The following is a 14,560-nucleotide window of genomic DNA, read 5'->3' as shown; positions in this document are numbered from 1 at the left end:
TATTATGATTACCTTTGAGAGAATTATTATCTTGAGTAGAAGACTAGATGAGATGACCTTAAACATACCTTATAACCCTAAGATTCTAGACTCCATCTTATTCTTGTGTGTATATGTGTGTGTGTAGTTGTGGGTGAGTGGATGAGGGTTTGGTTGATCCCTCTGGCTCTCTGATAAAGTCTATGTGTGAATTTTAAAACTATTCCACCCTAATCAGACCATTCTTTAGAAGATCTGATTTAGCTATTTCCTGATCAGTAACAATGGAGATACTTGGAATAACAGAATCAGGTCTTGGAAACTACATTTCTCCTCCCTTCTTAGTTTAATAAGATTTTGAAGGTCTGCATCAAACTCAAGATTTAATTATCTGAGGAGATGGCCTTCAACAGATGTGCAAAAAAAGGACAGACCTCTGGGCTGTCCTAACTCAAACTAAGTCCTCATTGGTACGGATGAGACACAGAAAAGTGATGTAAAAACGTCCATATAAGGCACAGTACTTCCTGTCCCTTCCTCTTTCCCTGGAGAGGTGACTCTGGCTGAGAGTGTGCTAGGCATTTGACATCTTAGAGTATTGGATGGTGAGTTTTGCCCTTGAGCTGATTCAGGTTCGGGCATCTTAGCTGAGCCTCTTTGGAGGTCAGGCTAATTCTTTCTTCCTTCACACTCAAAACCTTACTTTCTAGATCTCCTAATCTTCCTGCCAGGTACTAGTCCCTTCCTTCCTCCTTCTTCTTAAATCTCCTCCACTATATCAATTAAATCACTATAAAATTTCCAGCTGAGTTTGGGTGTTTCATTAGGACTTTATGAATAAAATCCTTGGAGACCTAAATAAATTATGCATTCAGTTTCAGCCATAATTTCACCCCTTACATATGGGACTATTCAGAATAATATTAGAAAATGCATAAAACTTAAAATATAACAAAGAAAACCAATCCTACTGAAATAAAGCTATTAAATCATTGGATTTTTTCAATTTTCTCATTGCTGGGAGATCAATTTAAGAGGAAAGAAGAGAAGCATTTATATAGTAGGTACTATGTGCCAAATATTGTGCTAAGTTATTCTTAGAAAAATTATCTTATTTGACCCACAACAACCCTGCCAAGGTAGGAACTGAGGCAAATAGACTAAAGTCAGATTAGAACTTGGATCTTCTTGACTAAACTCAGCACTCAACTATTCCACAATTCCCTCAAAGACAAGGAAAAGTCTAATGATCATTAATAAAAGAACTATATTTCTTTATTTTTTATTCTAAGATGATTCAGATGAATTCTAAGATGAATCATATGAGATGATTCAGGTCAAAAACCACATAAGTCAAAATGTACAAGGAGTTTTTTGGAAAGGAAGAGAGAAAATTGACCAGAAATAAGAACTGGGTGATAGGACTTTCTTCTAACTGATATCAGTTCAGCATAAGTATAAATGATAAAATGATTAAGGTGTTTTTCTTAAATCCATTCTAGAACTAGTTTTTGTAAAAGAAATTCATGACTCTACAATACAATGATCACTAGGACTTTTCTTTAAAATTTAATTGGGGGAGGGAGTGGGGAAACAGCTGGGTGGCCCAGTGGATTGAGAGCCAGGCCTAGAGAAGGAAGGTCCTAGGTTCAAATCTGGCCTCAGACACTTCCCAGCTGTGTGACCTTAGACAAGTCATTTAACCCCCATTTAACCCCAATTAAGTATTGATTCCAAGACTGAAGGTAAGGGTTTTAAAAAAAATTAATTTGTGGGCAGGCTCAGAGGATAGAGCATTGGGACTGGAAACAGGCAGTCCTGGGTTCAAATGTGACACTTCTCAACTCTGTGACCATAGACAAATCACTTAACCTCAACTGCCTTGCCCTTACTGTTCCTCTACCTTAGAACTGCCACTTAGTACGAGCACTAAAACAGAAGGTAAGGGTTTGTTTTTTTTTAAATGCTCAACATAAAATCTGTCATCACCTGAAGGAAAGGCACAATCCCATCTCGTGCAATAGCCTGCAGTAGCCTAGGTGCACCTGTTAAGCTCTGTAGACCAGCCCCACAGGTGGAGAAGAAAGAGCCAATGACAATGACCCAGGGCGATGGCCAGGCCAGCATGCCAATCACAAGTTTTCCTTTCAGGGCTTCTCCAAACCTAGAAAAGGGGAAAGGATGAGACCAAGTATTAGTAGAGACAAGTTTTTGATTTACTAAAGCACAAGCAATAATTTTTTACCTATTTTTTGATAGCATTGCCAAACGAAAAATATAGCTAATAACTCAGCATTTTTGGTTCAGAAATTGTTATCATCATCATTATAATACCTTGTCTTCTGTTTTAGAATTGATATGAAGTATCAGTTCCAAGGCAGAGGAGCAGTAAAGGCTAGGCAACTGGAGTTAAGTGACTTGCCCAGGATCACACAGCTCCAAGGTATCTGACTGAGATCACATTTGAACCCAGAACTGTTTCTCTCCAGGTCTGGCTCTGAATCCACTGAGCCATCTAGCATAGTCAGAAAGCATTATTTAAAAGTGACCTGAATTGCTATGAAGGGGCTTGTTGTCCCTTGGTGGGAGTTTAACTTACTTAGGTAATACCAAAAGGGTAGAGTTATTGCAGTGCCCTAAAATAACTCAGAAAGCATTTCCTGAGGAGGCACAATGTACCTTGTATGAAGTTCTAAAGAAGTGGACTGAGATTCAACTTCAGAACTGACTTCAAACCAGAAAAACAGACTTCAAACCAGACTCTCTCTCACGTGTGCAGGTACTATGCACACGCACACACACGTACGCGCGCACACACGTACACACGCACACACACACAGGGTGATGTTTTAGGTGTACAGCATTTTACTGTATGTAACTTTGAAACAAAGTACACCAAAGGGTTTCAATCTCCGACTTAGATACTGAGTTATTTGGTGAAATTAAAGCCCTTGACATTTGCATGGTACAAACTAAAAAATCAAAATGAACATACTTATCTCTCAAAACTACACCTTCTATACAGGCTCCAAAGAGGACAATGCAGGACAAATCTGTTTTAGTAAGTTAAGACAACAAGAGAAGGACGGTTGGCTGTACTGCTGGGAGTTTCTTACAGGCACTGCCAAAGAGCTCCCCTTGGTATAAGAGAACATCATGAGACCACAAGATTGGGAATGTTCTTAGAATCCTGAGTCAGCAGAAAAACATTTAGAATGTATCTCTAAACTCTCTCCCACTGAAAAGGAAGAACTACTCTTAAAGGCCAAAATAACTTCAGAAATGGGTGGAGAGAGAAGAGAGAGAGAGAGAGACAGAGAGAGAGAGAGAGAGACAGAGACAGAGAGAGTCAGAGAGAGAGGGAAAGAGAGGGAGGGAGGGGGAGAGAGAGAGACAGAGAGAGAAGAGAGAGACAGAGAGACAGAAAGAGAGGGAGAGAGAGAGAGGGAGGGAGGGGGAGAGAGAGAGAGAGACAGAGAGAGGAGAGAGAGAGAGAGACAGAAAGAGAGGGAGAGAGAGAGAGGGAGGGAGGGGGAGGGGGAGAGGGAGAGGGAGAGGGAGAGAGAGAGAGAGAGAGAGAGAGAGAGAGAGAGAGAGAGAGAGAGAGAGAGAGAGAGAGAGAGAGAGAGAGAGAGAGAGAGAGAGAGAAGAGAGAGACAGAGAGACAGAAAGAGAGGGAGAGAGAGAGAGGGAGGGAGGGGGAGAGAGAGAGAGACAGAGAGAGAAGAGAGAGAGAGAGAGACAGAAAGAGAGGGAGAGAGAGAGAGGGAGGGAGGGGGAGAGGGAGAGGGAGAGGGAGAGAGAGAGAGAGAGAGAGAGGAGAGAGAGAGAGAGAGAGGAGAGAGAGAGAGAGAGAGAGAGAGAGAGAGAGAGAGAGAGAGAGAGAGAGAGAGAAAAGAGGAGAGGAGAGGAGAGGAGAGAGAAAATAAGTGCATAAACAGAAGTTCTATGATCCTTCCCCCCTCCCCCAACCCAATTTATTGAAGAACTTTCTGCTATGTTACAAATGGTTCTATTGGCTCCAAATTTTTAGAAAAACAGCAATTCTGGTCACAAGCTTGAGAAATTCTTTTGGATGAAAAAATCTGTATCCTCATTCAAATCAGTACAGTGAGAAAAATATCCAGTGAAGAGAAATTTGACATTCTACAAAAGAACAAAGGGTTAATCTAACATCAACATCTTTGCCAGAAGGATACAGATAAAAGATGTGGTCACAATTGCCAAAATTGTTCCAGTAGGGATGGATTTCTGAGCATCCCTCAAATCACCCGATCGGTTTGAACCTGCCATAATACCTGAAACAGACAAAACCAGTTATCCTTGTCTATCTCATAAACATTGAGATATATGAAAACTTGAAAAGTTGAAGTTATGGGACTATAGAAATGTCTTGCTTATTCAGAGGTCAAACTCACCCACATCAGAACATCAAGCAGCCAACGACAAAGCAATGAACTCAAGCCAGGTTAGTTATTCTGTTCTCACCTCATTAAGATCTTTTTTATTTTTATTTTTATTTTGAACTCTCACTTAACATATAATTTTAACAAGACTATCCACCTTCCCAGGTCACTAGTTAAGAGGCAATAAGCAAGGAGGAGAATGGGGAGGAAAAAGGCTATCAACAAGCATGCCATTCAGAAATAAAATACTAGGGGGCAGCTGGGTAGCTCAGTGGATTGAGAATCAGGTCTAGAGATGGGAGGTCCTGGGTTCAAATCTGACCTCTGACACTTCCCAGCTGTGTGACCCTGGGCAAGTCACTTGACCCCCATTGCCTAGCCCTTACTGCTCTTCTGCCTTGGAACCAATACACAGGTTTTAAATTTAAAAAAGATAATACTCCTCTATTCCTTCATCCAAAGTGTCAATGCTGACAGTAAAGGATAGTTATGTACTCACTTCTCAAATCCCAATAATCCTTTAATTGATCATAGGGATCATGTTTATAGTCTGAATGGTCTGAAGAAAATGTTACATTTACAATGTAAAATCGATCACATTTGGAAATATCCTGAGTTTTCATAAAGTGCAATGAACAATCAAGGGTCCTTGCATTTTCCTAATTAACAATATTGCATGCTTAAGAGAAAGAAGCAAAAACATATCACAGCAGGGTTCTTAACTGGGCATGGTCCATGAACTTTAAAAAAAACTCATTTTGATAAATACATTGTAATATAATTGGTTTCCTTTGTAATCATAGCTTTCATTGAAACACAGTATTCTCATAAGGGTGACTGCCAAAGGGGTCCATGGGTACAACAGCCCTGTTCTAGAGGAAGGAGACACAATATCAAATGTGCTAGGCAGTGAGCAGGAGGGATAGGGCATCTGGGTTCGAAGACGATGTTAGCTTCTCGTTCTAAGTGTTAAGTATAGCTATTTCTGTGCTGCGTAAAGACGGGTGGCACTCTAAATTTCAGTGCCTAGCACAAAGCCTAACCCACTCCCCAGCCCCTTTTCCCTGATCTAGTTATGTAGTCCTGGAATATCATTTCCACAAAGGGGATCCTGTTTCTTTCAGAACCCCAAGTGACTACAGCTAGCCTTGAAATAGTAAAATTGGCCATGAGAGCTCAAGAAAAAGTTCTCCCATCTAGATTTTCCTTGATCAAATTTATGCTTATTCTAACACAGACCCTAGCAGAGATTAAGGTAAAATCAAAGAAAATGCATGTGATTCAAAGAACCTGCAAGGAAAGAGGCACTGACTATGAATGAAAGGACTTTGTATATGTGTATATGTATATATACATGTGTATCTATACACACACACAAACATATATATATTTTTTAATTTCACATATCTTTATTCATCTGTTAAACCTAACATAATTTCATGCAACAAGTAAGAAAATTCTAGTAATTCCTAAATAAGTGTAGAATGGTGCAGAGAGCTTTTGGGAAGATCAGTCACTTGATAAAGCATTTTTGCCATAATTAACTATACCAAAAGGGCTATAAAATGGCATCATACTCTTTGATCTGGTAATACCACCACGAGGTCTGTATCCTACAGAGATAACAAAAAAGGGGGAAAGTTCTACTTGTACAAAAATGTAAGTTACCATCCTTTTTGTGGTGGCAAATTGATGGGACGTCCAACAATTGGGAATGGCTGAACAAATTGTGGTATCAGCTGGTGACAAAATACTATTGTGCTATAAGAAATAATCAGCAAGATGATTTCAGGAAAAGCTGGAGAGATCTGCAGGAACTGATGCAGAGTGAAATGAGAACTGGGAGAACCTTGTACACAGTAACAGCAATAGTGGACGATGATTATCTGTGAAAACTTGCCTCCTCTCAGCAATGCAGTGATCTGGGACAATCCTGAAAGATTTATGACGGGGAAAGCTACCCACCTCCAGAGAAAGAACAGTTGGAGCTGTCTTTCACATCAGGGTATTTTGGGTTTTATTTTAGAGTTTTCGTTATGTATGAGTTTGCTCTTAAAAACAATGACCAATATGGAAATGTGTCTTGTATGACAACAAAAAAAGAAAAAGAAATTTTTCTTTAAAAAAGAAAGAAAAAAGCATCACTTTCACATAGAATTAAGGGCCATTTTTCTTTAATTTGTGATGATAATCCACATTAACTAAGTAGAATTTGTACTACTCAGATGTGTTCCAAGACTCTTGGTTATTCTTTCTGTTCCAACACCATCAGGACTGAATATTTCCAGATCGAAGACATACAAAGCAGATCCTCTCCCCCCAGCTCCAATAAACACAAGGAGAGAGGGATGAAGCCAGTTCCATGGCCTGGCTGAGATCTGGTGGAACATGGTAGCATCTAGGTAGCTCCTAGACTTTGAAGCTCAACTGAAGTTCTTTAAGGATATTTACTGTGATTCCTTCTCACAAATTAGAAGTTTCACCATTCCAATCAAGGAAAAGGGGACATTTGCATGGTAGAAAAAGGATGGGATTATTATGGTGGAGACTATCATTTCACTGGATTTAGTCGCTGTTCATCTAATGTGACACTTTTCAGGAAGATGTTCTTTAAAGCTATTAAATCTCTTTACATAGAGTCATGCTGAGGTATCGAATGATGATTATGGTACAAAACTTCTAAGGACCTGGAACAGCTGTATGGCTGGGCTGAAAATTACCACCTCTGTTTTCTTGCTAAATTGATTTTTTTAGTAAATCAGTGAGATTCTTTGACTAGAGGGAAAATAAACTAAGGTTGTCTAAGTAACTTTTCAAACAAAAAGTGACAACAAGCTTTCCAGTCTCATGTGGACACTCTATGAACCCAAGAAATTGGAAGATCATTCACTAAAGGAGGCATTGCCAGATTGAAATCAAGCAGATGTATCCTTTAAAAATTAAGTCTACGAGCTATTCTTGCAGCATTATGCCAGCCTGTGATGAAAAACAAGTCTCAAATTATACCTTTTCAATTTTCATGAAAGGGTCTAAGTGGTTTGCTATTTACAATATTCCTCTGTGGTCTCAAGCCCAGGCAACTCAAATACTATGAGTTGTAGAGATCTACATTAATGGTAGATATTCCAAATGGGAAATCCCCTGTCCCCCTCTTTCCCCACAAGAGCTACCAAAATATACCTTTTAAAAGAACTAATAATAAAAAATTTAAAAAAATAATAACAATAAATAAATAAATTAAATGAATAAATAAATAAAATAAAATAAAAATAAGCAATAATTGGAAGCTGAGGGGATGCCCATCAATTGGGCAAATGGGTAAAAATGGGTAAAAAAATGGGTAAAAAAATTGTGATATATGATTGAAATGGAATACTGCCACACCATAAGAAGCTATGAGCAGGCTAAGTGTGGAAAAAAAAAAGAACTCCATGGGATAATGGATAGTGAAATGACTACAACCAAAAGAACATGATACACAGCTAGAGAATTAATACTGGAAGGATAAATTGGGAATGCTACTTCCAGAGAGGACCATGTAGATCTCCTGGACAATAATACATTCTGTGTTGTGGAGAAGAGGTGGGATATAGAAAGAAGGGAGGGATGAAGGAATGGAGGGCTATCCAGAAAGTAACACAGATAAGCAGGAAAGATTTTGAAAGTTTTGTGTGGGATATATTATGTAGGTGTGAAGAAAAGTAAGCTAAGCATGTAAGAGACTTAAGATTTCATTTATGCACGATCATGCCTTTGTTTGTATATGGAAATGCTTGTTTTATTTGGTTTTGAAAAAATCTGGAAATAAATCATAAATGTTGAAAAAAAAAGAAAAAATGACAGTTCTATTTAGATAACAGCTTAAGTTGTTTGAAATAAAATTGACTAATATTTTAGAAAAAAAATATCAATTTTTAACTTTTTTGGAACATAAAGACTATAAAATAATTTTTTCTATAATTATCAATAACATTAGATGATATTACAATCTTGAAAATGGAAGGTTAGAATACGACTTGGAAGAATTCAAAGGGACTTTAGGGGGTCATCTATTCCAATTGTCTCATTTTATTATATGAGAAAATTAAAACTCACCAGCAAAAGAAACATGATAGGACCATGAGTATGGAAATAGAGGAGACCTTAGAGGTTAGTAAGTCCAACTATATCCATTTTACCATTGGGGAAACCAAGTCTTAGAGAAGGTAGTAACTTACTCAGAGTTATATAGTTAACAAGAAGAGGAGGAACAGGAATTCAGACCAGTTTTCTAAATTACCAATTATTGCCTCTTCACTAACATGGAGTCATAGAAAGGTTATAATTTATTTATGAATGTCAGGACAAGTCAAATAAAAGTTAAGAAATATATTTACAAATGTTTAGGGACAAAAGAGACTTTCATCTGTCTAATTTTATAACTATAGAGGCATTAGGGCACAAATGACTTGCCCAAGATATAAAAGGTCTTCATTCTAAATTATACTTTTCTAAATTCTGAATATTATAATGGCATAAGGAAAGGTAAAGAAAGGTGCATGGATTTCAGTTTTTAAAATTGAGCCATCCTAAAACTAAAAAGAAAGAAAACATAATCCACACACCCAGTTAATGTCCTGGGAGATGGAAATCTTTGTTTTAAAAGGAAATATACATGCATAATAATATATGTATAACCCTGATCAAATTACTTCCCATCTCTGGAAGGGGAAAGGGAGGGGAAAGATAGAGATAATTTAGATCTTATAATTTCAGAAAAGATACATTGAAAATTGTTATTGTATGAAATTGTGAAAATATTTTAAAAATTAATTTAAATAAAATTTCTAAGAAAGGAGATACACAAATTCTTGAGAGTTATATCTGCTTATTCTTAAACTCACTCATCACATAAGATGCAGTGGCATATGCTCTATTCTGGTAGGTAAAACAGCCTTCTTCAATGAGCAGTGGGTTAAGAATTTTTTTGGACAATGCTTATGATTCCCTTTTCTAGGCTGAGCTTTCATTCAAAAATTTTTTTCATTCTTTGCTTCCAAAAATTAATCTTCTACATCCACAAAAGATGGAATAGCATGCCTAGGCCCTATGGGAAGCACATTTGTATTATGAACTGTTTTCATAAGATGCAAGAAGAAAAACATTTTGGAAAACTTTGAATAAGTTATAGTTTTTTCCAGAGCTGAAAATTTGGGCTATTCCAGATATCAGTAGCTAAATTCCCTTTCAGGTTCCATATCATTAAGACAATTTATCTCAGATGGACTATATTCAAAAACTTAAGATTAAGATCTTACATTAAATTCTGAAAAAGGATTTCCACTAGTACATGAAAAAGGAATACTTTATGTGATGAAATGCACAACTAGTTGAACATAGAGAATAAATTAATAAATTAAACACTTAAAAACATGATGTTCTTCCCTTTCCTAAAGGATTGGGAAAATTACTTCCAAAAATCTAATTCAAGTATCTATTATCTGTTTTTCTTACTCTTCATTAAAGGATTTAAGAAAATCACTTCAGAAAATGTTATTTAGGTAATGGTTATCTAACCTCCCAAACTGGGCTCTTTGACCCCCTTAAAGTATTACAAATGGAGAACTGGAGAGAGACCATAGAGAGGTTCAGAGGTTCTTAATCTTTTTGTGTTTTCCTTGAAATATATGGATCCCTTCTCAGAATAATGTTTTTAAATGTGTAAAATACTTAAGATTACAAACAATACCAATGATACAGAAATGTGCTTTTTAGAAAGGAATACCCCAGATTCTATCACAATTTTTGACTGAACTCACATATGTGCTCAAGAAAAGCCTTAATTTGTAGTGAAAGAAGATCAGAACCTCAATACCCTCACAGCAGCTCTCTCTTCTCAATCCCTTCCTCAAAAATGGCAGAAAGAAAAAACAAACAAAAAGAAAGCCTTCAAATGAAAGAATGTATTACCTGTCACAGATGGGAAATAAATTCCTACCAACATTGTAAAGTATGTCATGATGTCTGTCAATACATAAGGAGGGCTGCTAATAAATTTTATTTCCTCTGATGCTGGGATTGAAGGCTTGTCTTTTTTTTCTACAAATGCTCCTTTATCTGCATACGCACTCCACAGATTTTCTGTTAACAGAAAAAAAAATAAGTTATGCTTCTTTATGAAAAATGATTTTTATAACTTGGAACTCAGCTATGATCATGACTGTGTCAATTTCAAGTCTCTAAAGCCTTTGATATTATAAAATTAAGTAAGACATTCCACAGATTTGGAGATTAATAGTTAAAAACAAAGTTCTTCAAAATTGTTTTAATCATTTCTTCATTTTTTAATACAGAAAACTGACTTCTGAAAAACCAACTTAAAATAGATCTCACCCACACCCATGGGTAAAATTTATGCCTGGCCTCACATTCAATATTGTCAGTTCTAAAGACAAGTAGCAACTTATACCTCAGGGCATATTATAGTACATATTAGATTATAGCACATATATCTTATATGTAATACATACATACTATAGTATATATAGATGTACTTCAGGGCAATTATCTAAAACTATTTTTATTAATTATTTGTTATATTAACATAGCCATTAAACCCTTTCCCCTCCTCCTGGCCCTTGGGAGAAGGCATCATTTGTCAAAAAGACACACACACACACACACACACACACACACACACACACACACACACACAGAAATATCTAATTAAAATGTAGCAGCGGTCACAATTTTTGGTTCAGATTAGTGATTTCATTGGTATAGGGAATTCCCATGAAGGAAACTCCCTCTACCAAAACAAAAAGTTTTAGGGAGTTGTCTAGAGAGTCTGAACGGTTAAGTGATACAGCCAGGCTATGTCAAAAGTCAGAGTTGAAACCAGGTCTTTGAGGTGACTTTGAGGTGAGGTCTCTATCTGCTATGACATGCTACCTGCCGCCTATCAAAAACCTTTATTTTGGGGGGAAATAACTAACCTCTAGTTCATCTGTCATTTGTGTAAGTGGAAATTTTCAAATGGGAGTCTCATGGGATCCCCCCCTTCTTTAAAAACAAAAATCCTCTCTACAAGGTAGAAACAGTGAAACTTATTGAGCTGGAAAGTGAGGAAAGAATTACTTTAAGAGTTTTAGTTGTCTATCACAACTCTGGATTCATCTGCTAGTCTTTCGATTCCTCCCTACCTTGGATCATGCTCTGTTGTCTCATTTTACAGATAAGGAAGCTGAGGTCCACAGCTACAGAGCTAGGTTTCTTGACCACTGATCAAAATCTCAAAAACTTTTATTTATGTTGTTTCTCCTCTCTCCTACGCCAATCCATTTAAATCCAACCCCACTTTCAACCCTCCATGTTTTCCATGACGCTTTTCCCTACTCTTCTGATTACAGTGATTTCACTTCAAATATACTTCCGGCTGTTTCATTTGTTCCAAACAAGGTTCCTTGGATATGTTTCTCGTATAATATTAGACTTATAGAATTATTATATATATATACACACATATACTTATAGAATTAGAATATAATTATAGATTTAGAGCTAGAGAAGGCCGTGATATGGTGGACAGAGTCAGGAAGAACTGGCATTTCAAACAAAGTTGTGCATTTAACCTTCTTGTCTCAGTTTCTTCATCTGTAAAATGAGGAGCCAATTGACCTCTCAGGCTTTAGTTCACACCATAATACAGATTCAACTGATGGAATAGTAATATGAAATATGATGATTTTTTTAGGTTTAAGGATATAAATTTGAGAAACGGGATTTCCACTTAGACTCCATTTTAAATTTTGCCCATTTTCCAAAAAAAAGACGATGTTATTAGTATGTCTCATTGAGAGAAAAAAAGTAAGCCAGAATAACTTTTAAACCCAGAGGCCTAGCTCTCTCTCTCATTAATAGTATTCTATCCACCTTTTTTCTTTTATATCCATCTCCATTACCCCTACACTCCCCTGCTGCCTCCTTTTTTAAATAGTTTAGCTCATTTAGTTTGGGGTTTGTTTTTTTAACTTACCTCGTATGATGCCACTGGCAATCCCTGGAATTCCCTTTATTTCAGTCACATTGTTTTGGGCAAAGTAATCATCACATTTGGCACTAAGCATAGAACCGTTGCAGAAGAGTTTCCACAGGTCTGTTGTCACCGTTTCATTATTTCTGTATTCGTATTTAGCACAGGTATCAAAAGCACGCTTTGATAATGTACGATTCCCAAGAAGACAGACCCTAAACAGAGTGAAAGCCAATCAGAAGAGCACGTAGCAGACCATCTCCTTCCCTTGACTGACTAATGCCAAGTGGAGCACCGTACCAAATTTAAACAGGCGACGCACACATAACATCACACAGCTTTAAATCCTTTGGTTATAAATAATCAAGTGCCGTGAAATTTTACAATTTCTGTAAGAGAAGGAAAGCCATCGCTGCTACTTTTTTTCTTTTTTTAACCCATACCTTCCATCTTGGAATCAATACTGAGTACTGGGTCCAATGCAGAAGACTGATAAAGGCTAGGCAATGGGGCTTACAGAGTTAGGAAGTATCTGGGGACAGATCTGAACTCAGGAAGATGAGTTTTGCTGACTCCAGACCCAGCGCTCTAGGCACTGTGGCACCGCCTAGCTACCCTAGTGTCTGTGACCAGTAGCTGCTGAATGCTTGTTGAGAAGTTCAAATGTGTCTCTCTCTTCACAAGCATCTTTTTAAAAATAACTTTATAATAAAAATGACCAACAGATTTACTATGTTATTGACCTGTTTAGCACTTAACCCCTGGACACTGTCACTCTCATACATGCATATCTGCAATATATTCCTAAATCAGGGATTCTAGGTTCTTAAGAGATAATCCCAATGTGCAAATTAAAATGACACTATCATCCGCTGAACTCAAAAAATGTTGATTTGGAGATTTAAAAAAATTTTTAATCTCCAATAAAAATCATCAATATAGCAGGGAATCATTTATCACAATTGCTCTGAGAAATCAATTTTCCTATATTTTAGTAATAGTTTTAAATTGAGAAGTATTATTTTTAACTGGATTAATAAAATTAAACTCAAAAGAAAAGATAACTGTCAGGAGACAGTTTCCTTATAAAGGAAATTAACTTTTCTCTAATCAAGCTTTTTTTCAAAATGGCAGCATCTGGACCTATTTTGATGCTGATCTTAGATTACTACATATGTTTTGAACATAATATGTTCAGAAGTTTAAAGCAAGATAATTTTAAGGGAGAAAATAATTTAGTGGTCTCATATGTCAGAAATTTTTTAAAGACATCAACTGGAAAAGCCACTCGAGTACTTTGGCAGCAACTAAGTGGTGTTCTGAATAGTTGGAGTCAAGAAGACCTAAATTCAAATCCAGACTCAAACATTTACTAGCTATGTACTCTTAGAACAGGTCATTTAGCTTCCATCTGCTGCAGATTCCTTAACTGTAAAATAAAAATAATTTTAAAAGCATCTACCTCGAAGAGTTGTTTTAAGAATCAAATAAGATAATATTTGTAAAGCATTTGGCACAGTACCTAGCACATGGTTGGTGCTTTAAAAATGCTTTTCTCTCCCAGCTGGGTGACCCTGGGCAAGTCACTTAACCCCCATTGCCTACCTTTTACCACTCTTCTGCCTTGGAACCAATACATAGTACTGATTCCAAGATGGAAGGTAATGGTTAAAAAAAAAATTGCTTTTCTCATTCCTTACCAAGGGCATTAATTCATCACAAGTATTTTATGAGTTTGTAACTTACAGATCATTCAAATCATATGTTAGTCTAAGAAAGATGACTCCCAGAATACCTCAGAGTGATATAATATATAGATTTGATAGTCTTCAAACCCTAATAATAGCATTTATTCAGGCTAGCGTCTTTAATGACAAAATAGTCCTCGTCCTTTAAAGATAGCAAAACAAAATAGTGGCAGATGGTATTAAAGAATTCCTTCAACTCCCTTTTATTTACAATAAATATGACAAATGCAAATCACACTGGTAATAGAGTTCTAGGAACATAATTAGCTGGGGGAAGTGGGAAGGGTGTAAAGGGGCTGCTTCTCCCCCAACCTGCACCACTCCCAAAACAAAAGCCTTCCAAGTCGTCCATAAACACGCCAATCAACAGAAAAAGAATCATGGAAGATGGTCCCCACTTATATGTGCACAAGTAC

The 14,560-nt window shown here is 36.8% G+C and overlaps 1 protein-coding gene across 8 annotated transcripts in view; it reads right to left on the bottom strand.

The window, feature by feature from the left end:
• Positions 1-14,560, bottom strand: part of SLC12A7 (solute carrier family 12 member 7) — a 297,083-nt gene that overhangs the window by 50,226 nt on the left and 232,297 nt on the right. For all 8 annotated transcript variants that reach the window (XM_056824325.1, XM_056824328.1, XM_056824329.1 and 5 more), the window contains 5 exons: positions 12,400-12,611; positions 10,335-10,505; positions 4,179-4,277; positions 2,975-3,032; positions 1,969-2,143 (listed from right to left, as the gene is read on the bottom strand). In XM_056824325.1, the coding sequence (XP_056680303.1) occupies positions 1,969-2,143; positions 2,975-3,032; positions 4,179-4,277; positions 10,335-10,505; positions 12,400-12,611 (715 nt within the window). The remainder of the gene's footprint in view (positions 1-1,968; positions 2,144-2,974; positions 3,033-4,178; positions 4,278-10,334; positions 10,506-12,399; positions 12,612-14,560) is intronic.

The sequence above is a fragment of the Monodelphis domestica genome, chromosome 3 (assembly GCF_027887165.1).
Source record: "Monodelphis domestica isolate mMonDom1 chromosome 3, mMonDom1.pri, whole genome shotgun sequence".
In the NCBI taxonomy this organism is placed as follows: Eukaryota; Metazoa; Chordata; class Mammalia; order Didelphimorphia; family Didelphidae; genus Monodelphis; species Monodelphis domestica.
Note: the sequence above shows the minus strand (reverse complement) of the source record. Positions and strands in the feature narration are given on the sequence as shown.